Here is an 11604-nt window from a genome sequence, read left to right as displayed (position 1 = left end):
GTTTTGAAGGTCAATAGTGCATGCACGCCAAGGACCACCTAAGTCATCATTTGGCTTTGATGACTTGCTATGTTTGAAGAGGGATTGTAATTATGACTTCTTCCATGGGAGTTGATTTCCAGGTCAAGGGAATGAAATTGAACGTTGTTTTGTTTTCAAGATGTCTACTAATAAGGGACTAGTCTCATGTGTTGAACTCGTCAATAGAATGAGGTATTCAGGGAATGGTGATCTAAGAAGAGCTTGCATCCAATTTGACCACACTAGACACATCATGGATTGGGTAACGATGGCTTGTCACGTTTATGATCCAAGGTAGTAACAATGGCTTATCGCTATTTTGAAAAAAAATAGTTTTTTGTTATTACCTCTTTTAGCATATTGACTTTTAGTTGCAGCCTGCAAGAGCTTCTAACTATTGCAACTTGCGAGATGAAAGAGGAGGACAAGACTTCCCAAGTATTGTTTTGGGAGTGCATAAATAATGTCATGGTGGCACACGGATTTTAAAAGGCAGACTTATTTGGTTTCATGGCAGATGAAGCCCAAGCAAATTGGAATGCCATTAGAGAAGTCTACAATGAAGGACAAGAAATGAAAGGTCAAGAACACTCATGTTTATTTCATTGGGCACAAAGCCTAAATATACATACCGCAAAGTATGTTATAAAGGCCTTCCTAGGCATGCATAAGAGCATGTGTGAGAAGTGACAGAGAAGTTAACAAAAAAGGCTGCACTAGCTCAAGGGAGACTTATTCGACAATGGTGGCGTAGTGGAAATGTAAGATATACCTGTCATGGATCTTTGGCTGAGCTGGTGGGAAGCGTGCATTGCATATGGGGGCAATGTAATGATTTCGATATGTATAAGAACCATTGTCTTTAAAACCACTGTCTTTATTGATGTTTCTAATATGCCTCTAACTATTGCATAGGTGGAGAAGAGCAGTGATTAGTCATGTACACCACAAACAAACTTATCAGAGTCTAAACATGGAAGCTAGTTAGCTGGGCAGGGTTTCAAAAACAAAAAATAACACTCTACAATGCATGTGTATCAGACATGGCTAATGCTTTATTACAGAGAGCAAAGTAAAATTCATACATGATGGGCAAGCATATTAGAGTAGGTCCAAGAAAAAGCTCATTGAGAGGGCAAATGCACATACTCCAAGCCCACCAGCACAAGTTGTAAGGACAGTAAAGAGTAACACTGTAGCAAGCACACCTATGTACAAGTCCCCAACACCTTTGGCAGGTGATCGAAAATTAGCCCGACATAAGAGACAACAATGTAATGTAATTGATGTGGATGATGATGCTAGTCATAGACTTGAGTACAACGTGCACGTGAGAAATTGGAAGTCTACTAGACGTCATAGGAAAATAGCCTTCGACACAAGAAATGAATCGAGTGACAAAATCATAAAGGAAGAACCCATACACAAGACATTTTGGGCAATTAGGAGAACTCCAAAGGGAAGCAAAGTAAAGTGTTTGGGTTATATAGATAGTAGTAAGTGTGGTCACATGATTGTAGAATGTGCAAAAGGAGTACCTGCACCATCTTTTTTTTCAACAAGGTCCCATGCTACTAGGAAAACTAGTCAAATGATGTGGTTTTGTAATAATGACATCATGCATACATGGGATGTGGACAAGAACATTGACCATCCCCCACACAATGTGCCTACTATATGGCCAGTGGTGGATGAAGGCACGAATCTGACAGTTGAGGAGGTAAATGCATTGGTGCTTGCAGGGTATAACTTACAGAGTAAGCCATTGGGAAGGGAGCAACAAACTCCATTGAGCTCAAGTCAACTAGAAGTGCTTAGAGGAGAGACAAACACATTCAAAAATGATATGTCACGAGATGGTCATTGCACAAGATATAAAACAAGAATTTTAGAAGAAGCTGCAAAAAGGATCAAGCAAGCAAGTCTAGACATAAATGCACAAGTTACACAAGTGCAGGTGGATCAAGCAAGCAAGCAAGTCTAGACATAAACGCACAAGTTACACAAGTGCAGGCGTTTCAATCTTTCAAACATGAGGCTTTCACCATTGAGACTTTTGGAGAAGGTTCTCATTAGGAACTTATGATGTGCATATCAAAATGCATTCATCATGCTCATGTCCAATTTTTTTAGGAAGGGTCAACTAGCAAAAACCCTACTTGGCATGCAAGCACTTGTACTTTGTGTACATGAGAGTCATGGGATTGAGCCAAAATGAAAATATGTTTATTCACCAACCAATTTTGACAAAAAGGGAGGTATCCGAATGTCAAAGCAGAGAATGAACCTACCCTGAATTGGTTTAGTGGACAACTCATGTGCCTAATGTAACTTCAGAGATGTATGGGATGTGCAAAAATGTTTTAGGGTTTCATTTTATTGGAACAATTTCAATGGAGTAATGTTTATTTGAGCTTGTATCATTTTATTAAGATGTATCATTTTATTGGAGTAAATTTATTTTGCTATTGAGAGAGATTGAGAGATAGATAAGAGAGACAAAAATAGAGAGAGAGAGAGAGAGAGAGAGAGAGAGAGAGAGAGAGAGGTGCAATAGAGAGAGAGAGAGATGGATAAAGAGATAGAAAGAGAGAGAGAGAGAGAGATAAAAGAAAGGCAGAGAGAGAGAGAGAGAGAGATGGATAAAGAGATAAAAAGAGAGAGAGAGAGAGAGAGAGAGAGAGAGAGAGAGAGAGAGAGAGAGAGAGAGAGAGATGGATAAAGAGATAGAAAGAGAGAGAGAGAGAGAGAGAGAGAGATAAAAGAAAGGCAGAGAGAGAGAGAGAGAGAGAGAGAGAGAGAGAGAGAGAGAGAGAGAGAGAGAGAGAGAGAGAGAGAGAAAGAGAAAGAAAGAGAAAGAGAGAGAGACAAAAAAAGAGAGAGAATAGAGCCACCCATTATTAAAAATCTGCTCTCCATATTTGGGTTTATGCTCGCCTATAATTGCTCACCAAAAAAAGTCCCTACTCGAATCCATTTAACCATATCATTTGAGTTTAGGTTGCAAAATTTATTGATATTCATGGCCCATTCACTCTATAAATGCATCCAACATCTCGTTCATCATAGCCGCTTGTAACTTGTCCTCTCGTTGTTGAGGTGGTTGGATGGGTTCCTAAGGAGTATTGCCCTTTCCCAAGGAGTATTGCCCTATATATTTTGCCTTGTTCAGTGTCCTGTCGTAAAAATAGTATGTGGTAGTGTCCAGTTGGGATGAACTTCGATGTAACATGATCATCAACATTACTAGGATCCTTGTGAGCAAAAATGTAGATTTTGTAGATGTTCCATCAGATATATACCATACACACGTACATGATTGTACAAATTATTCATTTTCAAGTGACTTGAACGTGTGGGCACATGCATCTCTCCTCAAGATTGATAGTTGCCTCAATGTGGCAGAGCGTCACATTGTCATTCTTTAGTGGTGCCATGTCTGCCACATTGCAAGTTGTCAGCATGTCAATGTTTTACGGCTCCATGTCACCATTGTTTTCGAGTGCCACGTTGTCATTGTTTCATGTTGCCATGTCTGCCACATCACCTAAGTTTTCAAATGTTAGTATGTTGGTAGTGTCGGGTTGTTGTGATGCGTCACTCTATCAATTTCAAGTCTTGCACACCTTTTGTTAGGATGCTTTTGTTGGGGCTAATGGAGTCTCTTTTATAACACAAGACCCAATTTGTTGATCACCAATTCAAATTGAAATTTACAATGTCAAGCACAACAAAAAAGGTTCAAACTTAAAAATGTCGGGTGTCGATAAGGGTGTTGATATGTGCAATGGTAGTAGTTTTTTTTAAATTATTACCCACGCTCATACCTGCACCTATAAAAATTACACAACACGGCGCCAGACTATTATTTCTTGATTTCTCTCTATTTGCTAAGATATAAGGTCAATGGTAAGATTTTTTCCCCCTTGCCTTTCACTCATTTCTTTGAGGTTTACCATGGTTTTTACCTTGTGGGTGTGTGTGTGTTTTTTATTGCAGGTTTAGATCTTATTGAGTCCTGTTTCTCTCAAAACTGAAGATAATATGGTCCATGCCTTTTGCCCATGTTTTCTTTGCCATATTCTTCTTTCTAACCACTAATTTAGCTTTGTTTTTTTGTTTCTTTTGTATGCATTTGTAGGAGGGTAACTTGTCTACACCGACTCCTTTGCTTTGAGGTATGGATCCTATCTTTGTTTGTTATTGTTTTTTTATTCTTGCATATAGAGTGCCCCAAAATGGGGAGGTGGGTAGGAAATGCAGGTACAAATGAAGCTATAGCCAAACCAAGCCAAGCTTCTTGTCTATGCTTTAGTTTGGTGTAGGCTTGGCTATGCATAGCTATGGCCATGTAAAGACTTGGCTATGCATAGGCATGCCATAATGGTTTTGCAATGGCATGCCTATGCATAGCCAAACATTTACATGTCTATAGCTATGCCATGGCCAGGTATGGGCTTGGTTGTGAATAGGCATGCCATGACAGTTGCAAGGGCAACTGGGAAACCGCCACACGGTATCGGCTTGGTTGTGCATAGGCATGCCATGACAGTTGCAAGGGCAACTGGGCAACCGCCACATGGTATGCCTATGCATGGCCAAGCATTTTCATGGCCATAGCCTATGCTTTTCTTTGGCATAGGCTTGGCTATGCATAGCCATGACTAGGTATGGGCTTGGCTATGCATAGGCATAGGCATACAAAGTGTTGTATGGATCATATGCTTGGCTATGCATAGGCATACAAAGTGTTGTATGGATCATATGCTTGGCTATGCATAGGCATACAAAGTGTTGTATGGATCATATCTCTAAACTGTTTGTTATTATTATTTTATTCTTGCATACAAAGTGCCCCAAGATGGGAAGGTGGTTAGGAAATGCAGGTAAAAATGAAACCATAGCCAAGCTAAGCCAAGATTTCTGTCTATGCTTTGCTTTGGCATAGGCTTTGGTATGCATAGCCATGGCCATGTGTAGGCTTGGCTATGCATAGGCATGCCATGGTGGTTCCTTGACATGCCTATGCATAGCCAAGCATTTACATGGCCATGCATAGCAAAGCCTATGCTTATGCATAGCCATACCCTTAGCTTTGCTTTGGCGTAGGCTTGGCTATGCATAGCCATGGCCATGTGTATGCTTGGCTATGCATTATAGGCAAGCCATGGCGGTTGCCCTTGCAACTGCCATGGCATGCAAGGACAGCCACCATAGCATGCCTATGCATACCCAAGCATTTACATGGCCATGGCTATGCATAGCCAAGCCTACGCCAAAGGACCATCGCTTGTAGGATTTGTCATGCATATGTGCACGCCAAGCTTAACTTCTAGTTTGTGTGTAGTGAGATGGCTGACACTCTGGAGGTTTATAGCCCCTTACACATGCCCAGATATATCCCCGCGGGGGGTTCTTTGGAGTTTTCATTCATGCCCAAACCACAAGCCATGAGCCCTAAGGAATTCTACACCGATTCAAATCACAAGTAACTCCCGAGCATAGAGTCATCTCGCCAAGCAATACTTTGCTGGGGCTGCGCCCTCAAATCCCTCTACCGATGCAGCCACACCAGCCTCCATTCCCTTGACGAAACCGGCATGATTTCCTCCTAATCACACTCCTTAGTTCTAGCCCTTGGTTTTTTCCATCTTTGCATGATTATCTCTCTAAAGATCCTTGATTCTTTCAACCTATTCCTCATGAATATTTCCCTTATTTCAACACTTTATAATTCATATAAACAAGTAACTCTTTCGACTCATCTTACGATAGATAAGAGCCACAACTTGGCATGATTTCTAACAACATCAAAGGGATTACTTTAGCCTTGTAGCATTCTCATGTCAACACATCAATTGCTAATAGTAGTTGTTATTCCTTTTATTTGAGTTCTTATATAATGCTAGTGTTGTTGATATTGGTGTTTGATTGCCTTACCTAACATGTGGACTTGTTGAGTATAGGTGATGAGTACGAGGATGTCGAATGACGCGTTGTTGTATGCGAGGGTCACCGAATGAGGTGTCGCACATGCATGAGTGTGCAAGGGTCACCGAACGAGGTGTCATGTGGATTTTGTCATGTGCATAGACGTTTGCATCGCCTCGACATTTATGAGTTATACTTCATTATTTTTGGTTGGCCATATGCCAATTATTTGTACTCGTATATTTATGCACCCCGATGTGCACGGGTGTAGTGCGTGTGAACTAGAGGTTCACTATTGTTTTTGGTACACACTAGATGTGTGTGAACATCCTCTAGAAGGATTGATTATTTTTGTAAAAAGAGCCCTATTTTTGGCTAAAGCTTTACGATTGGCTCAAGGGCTATTTTTAGGAATACATGATTAAATACTCATGTCCTCCAAGAAGCCAGCACGCATGAGGGGGGGGAGAGTTGACCCAATCCTTGTTGATTTGATGGTGATGTTTGTTTTGTGCACAGTTTTCAAGTCTATGGTTTATCTTCCATGTTTATTTCCATGTCTATTTTTAATATGTTTGAATCTGTTATTTGTTTGGAGTTGAATATTTATTCGTGATTATTGTGTGCAATTTTGGTACTTTGATTCTCTTTTGTGTGGCAAGTTCCTGACAAAATTACATCATACACATGCCCTACACACCTAAGGAGTTCTGAGATATCCGAGCTCGAGAATAAAGTGGTATACGTGCAAGGTTACACAATTCCTCTTCTTCATGTGTTGTATCTCGACGTCGTACTATGCTATCGTCCCCTCATCACCATGATGCTATGGTCCATGGCCCATTCACTCTATAAATGCAACCAACATCTCGTTCATCGTAGCCTCTTGTAACTTGTCCTCTCGTTGTTGAGGTGGTTGGATGGGTTCCTAAGAAGTATTGCCCTATATATTTTGCCTTTTCGGTGTCTTGTCCTAAAAATAGTATGTGGTAGTGTCTTGTTGGGATGAATTTTGATGTAGCACGATCATCAACATTACTAGGATCCTTGTTAGCATTAATGTAGATTTTGTAGATGTTCCATCCGATATATACCATACACACGTACATCGCTTTGGTTTGGTGTAGGCTTAGCTATGCATAGCTATGGCCATGTGTAGACTTGGCTACGCATAGGCATGCCATAACGGTTACGCATGCCTATGTATAGCCAAACATTTACATGTCTATGGCTCTGCCACGGCTAGGTATGGGCTTGGCTATAAATAGACATGTCATGACGGTTGCAAGGGAACCGGCCAATCGCCACAGCATGCCTATGCACAGCCATGCATTTTCACGGCCATAGCCTATGCTTTTCTTTGGCATAGGCTTGGCTATGCATAGGCATACAAAGTGTTGTATGGATCCTATCTCTAAGTTGTTTGTTATTATTATTGTATTCTTGCATACAAAGTGCCCCAAGATGGAAAGGTGGTTAGGAAATGCAGGTATAAATGAAGCCATAGCCATGGAAAGGTGGTTAGGAAATGCAGGTATAAATGAAGCCATAGCCAAGCTAAGCCAATATTTTTGTCTATGCTTTGCTTTGGCATAGGCTTTGGTATGCATAGCCATGGCCATGTGTAGGCTTTGGTATGCATAGCCATGGCCATGTGTAGGCTTGGCTATGCATAGGCATGTCATGGTGGTTGCAAGGGGAACCATCATGGCTGTAGACATGCCTATGCATAGCTAAGCATTTGAATGGCCATGCATAGCAAAGCCTATGCTTATAGCCATACCATTAGCTTTGCTTTGGCATAGGCTTGGCTATGCATAGCCATGGCCATGTGTATGCTTGGCTATGCATCATAGGCGGCAAGCCATGTCGGTTGCCCTTACAACTGCCATGGCATGCAAGGACAACTGCCATGGCTTGCCTATGATGCATAGCCAAGCATACACATGGCCATGGCTACGCAAAGCCAAGCCTATGCCAAAGGATCATCGCTTGGCTATGCATAGGCTTTGTCATGCATATGTGTACGCCAAGCTTAACTTCTAGTTTGTGTGTGTAGTGAGATGGCTAACACTCTGGATAGTTATAGCTCATTAGACATGCCCAGATATATCCTCGGGGGGGGGGGGGGGTGTGTGTTCTCTAGAGTTTTCATTCATGCCCAAACCACAAGCCATGAGCCCTAAGGAATTCTACTGATTCAAATCACAAGTAACTCCCGAGCACAGAGTCATTGCCAAGAAATACTTTGGTGGGGCTGCACCCTCAAATCCCTCTACCAATGCAGCCACACCAGTTTCAATTCCCTTGCCACCGACACCTGCAAGATTTCCTCCTAATCACGCTCCTTAGTTCTAGCCCTTGGTTTTTTCCATCTTTGCATGATTATCTCTCTAAAGATCCTTAATTCTTTCAACCTATTCCTCATGAATATTTCCTTTATTTCTACACTTTATAATTTATATAAACAAGAAACTCTTTCGACTCATCTTACCATAGATAAGAGCCACAACTTGGCATGATTTCTAACAACATTTTTAATAAGCTCTCCAAACTTTAATGCTCTAGATTTGGAACTTGCTTGTGCATCTTTGCAAGCATGTCTCGATCTCAAATGTTTACAAAGTGCACGAGATGTTCACTTTAATTGGTCACATTTGACATACTTCTGGGTGGTGAAAGAGCTAAAAGAAACCACTTTGGAACTCCATCATTGAATATATTTTTCTTTACAGGGGTGGTAAGTACACAAGGGTGTGAGCCTGATGCTAAAAAATGAGCTAAAAAATAACCATTTTGGAACTCCATAATTTGAAATTAAGGACAAATTTTTATGAAGTATGAACCTACCTCCATAAACATGTAGCTATTACCCCCAAAAGGTGGAAGAACAATCCTACAGACATGAAGTATGATTTTCACCCTCCGTATACATGTAGCTATATTTATCCCCAAAAGGTGGAAGATCAATTCTACAGACATGATAATGCCTTGTTTTTCAGTATACAAAACCACTCAATGTGGTGGGAGAGGGAAGGACATGCGATAGTTTGATTCACTCACTTGATGGATGAAGAGCACAATCGCATCCTTTTCTAACTCAAGAGGGTGTCTACTAAAAGTATTTCTCCATCTGTAAAACAAAAGCAACTCTAAAAAGGGCACCACGGGCCACCTCACTGTAGAGGGGGAGGGGAGTTGTCATAGGGGAGTTGTCATAATGTGCAATAAAGTAAGAACATTGAAGGGACATCAAAGGGATTACTTTAGCCTTGTAGCATTCTCATGTCAACGCATCAATTGCTAATAGTAACTTTTATTCCTTTATTTTGAGTTCTTATATATAATCACTAGGCTAAGTTTACTTATGTAGCTAGTATCTTATAAGGGGGGTTGTCCCCTCTTATAAACTGTCGCTGAGGTGAGCAGCTCAGGTAACATGTTAGTCCGTGAAGCCCCTGACATGGCTAATGCAAGGGCTTCTGCTACTTTGGCCTGCACTCTCCTAGCCCTACTGCAGCTAGCATGGACAACATAAGTAGCGATGGCCGCCTTGGCCCTTGTCATTAGAGTTCAACTCTCGTAATACTGACTTGCTGTGATTAGACGGTATGGTAGAGCTCATTAGTACATGCGTGGCTTCCTCTGCGCAGGAGATCCTGGAGTGCGGGGAGAACCACTTGGCCTGTAAGAAGGAGAGCCTTCTCCAAGGGGCTATGGGCATGCCCTGGCTCTCCAGCGAGGCTTTCGCCGCCTGGCTCATGATGCGCACCACCCTCTGCAGTATGGTCGGGCTGCCCACAAAGGTTCTCGGCAGCATAGCTACCAGTTGCTCGTAAGCCAGCAAAGGCCGCGCGATCTCAAAATGGCACCGGAAGCTCACGTCCACTATCACCCTCCCTCTCTCTCCAGTCTTGTCCTCTACCATCACATCAACGTAACGATGCCCACCTGCACACACACACACACACGCAAGAAGCAAATCAGGCCGCTGTACATGTAGCGCATCAATATTAGCATTAACCACACTAGTCACAAAGCTAAATTAGTCATCTCTTACCAGCAGCCATGAACCCGCGCGCACTGCTTCTCCTCTCTGTCACGCAAATGCCTGCATCGTAACCTTTCCTCTGCATGTATCTCAACAGGCCCGGTAAAGCTTGATCGGCGCTTGCACTCTCTCCAACCTCGTGCACATCATGCCCATTTGTTGCCATCGCCATGTCTACATGCTGGGCCAAGTACAGCAGCTTCCCGTTTGCAGCCACATCACGGGAGCTTCGCAGAACGGAAGCCAGCTCCTGCATTTATCAGTAACTTCCCAGTTTGAAATAAGGCAAAAAATCATACTTCGAAAGCTAAAACTAAGGTTTGAAGGAGAGCGTAAAGCAACGCAAAGTAAAGGAGCCCATCGATGTAGTACCTGGTTGGCTTTCTGTAGCATTGAATCACCGAGGCTTACAGTGCTATAAGAGGCGGGGGATAACGGCGTCTCCCTACTGCTCGATACTAATGGTTCTTGAGAAGCTTGGGATTCCATCTCCAAGAATTCATCAACCATAGCCTTCAAGCACGGGGAGCTTGGCTCTATATTGTGGCGACGTCGTGCCTGCACATCCTTGGAGCTATTCAGCAAGCCTTTCAAATCACGCATCCTCTTGCTATTGAAGAGCCTTGGCGATGAAGAGAACAGTCCGTGAAGAAGCACTCTACTCGACCATGATTGCCCCTGTAGTAGCAAGAAATATAGATGATAGTAGGGGCGCATAACTGCATACAGCGTGATAATAAGAGATCCTTGTGGGACACGTTTCACTGGCCGTCGCTCAGGATGTGACTCGTGGCATGCGTACTTGTGGCATCTGTCAACCGTAGCTCGCAAGACAGGAACGATCCTTCCGAAATCCGCACTTCTCGTGCCCTTGTTTTCACAAAGGCACTCCTGCCTTTCCGAACTGCCACGTATCACTCTCCCACCCACAAATCGGCTGTGCACACCCAAAACTATTCCATACTAGTAGTATTGGACCCGCGCGTTGCCCCGGCCGGTAAGAAAAAATAGGCTCGGTTTCTCCAAGATTTAGGCCATATTTTAAGTAAACACAATACATTATTTCAAGTGACTTCATATATACATATCTCAAAATAACATCCATGTCTCATAGATTTAAAGCGAAAGCAAAAATATCATAGTAGTAATGTAGCATACGAAGACGCAAAAAAGAACCAATATTACATATTTTCAAAATGCACCACAAAATTATCCAAGTCAACTATATAAATATCCATATAAGTCACTAATCTCCGTCACTAATGTCAGAATCAACAAATTGAATTCTTCTCTTGTAAGTAGGATCATTCATCTGACTCCTCATCAATACGCTCTCTATTGTAAAGCGGTGATCCATCCCGCACATGCTCTACTATTGATAAATGCAAAGGACCTACACAAACGATACAACGACAAATAAAATCTCAAAAGGACCTGCACTTAACAACACATCGATAAATAAAATCTCAAAAGGACCTGCACTTAACAACACATCGATAAATAAAATCTCAAAAAAAACATATAATAGAAAAACATAATCAAAATTACCTCGTACAATAGAACATCGAGTGGATGGTACATGAGGGGCTCTGGTATATAAA

At 42.1% G+C, this 11604-nt stretch overlaps 1 protein-coding gene across 1 annotated transcript; it reads right to left on the bottom strand.

The window, feature by feature from the left end:
• Positions 1-8728: 8728 nt before the first annotated feature.
• Positions 8729-10640, bottom strand: LOC147630414 (uncharacterized). The gene is made up of 3 exons (XM_086809991.1): positions 10376-10640; positions 10013-10253; positions 8729-9903 (listed from the first exon to the last, which is right to left on the bottom strand). Exons 1-3 carry the CDS (start codon positions 10604-10606, stop codon positions 9473-9475), a joined length of 903 nt encoding a protein of 300 aa, XP_086666117.1. The 5' UTR covers positions 10607-10640; the 3' UTR covers positions 8729-9472.
• Positions 10641-11604: the final 964 nt, after the last annotated feature.

Source organism: Cibotium barometz, chromosome 16 (genome assembly GCF_041138505.1).
Source record: "Cibotium barometz isolate CiBa-2024 chromosome 16, ASM4113850v1, whole genome shotgun sequence".
NCBI classification, from domain to species: domain Eukaryota; kingdom Viridiplantae; phylum Streptophyta; class Polypodiopsida; order Cyatheales; family Cibotiaceae; genus Cibotium; species Cibotium barometz.
This window is presented reverse-complemented; position numbering and strand designations above follow the sequence as displayed.

What these genes read in the sequence shown, in the direction of transcription:
- LOC147630414 (XM_086809991.1), bottom strand. Translation starts at nt 10,606, where the DNA reads ATGCGTGATTTGAAAGGCTTGCTGAATAGCTCCAAGGATGTGCAGGCA. An exon ending in TGCTACAGAAAGCCAACCAG is followed by an intron (nt 10,254 to 10,375) that starts GTACTACATCGA and finishes TGATAAATGCAG; the next exon opens with GAGCTGGCTTCCGTTCTGCG. An exon ending in GCGCGGGTTCATGGCTGCTG is followed by an intron (nt 9,904 to 10,012) that starts GTAAGAGATGAC and finishes GTGTGTGTGCAG; the next exon opens with GTGGGCATCGTTACGTTGAT.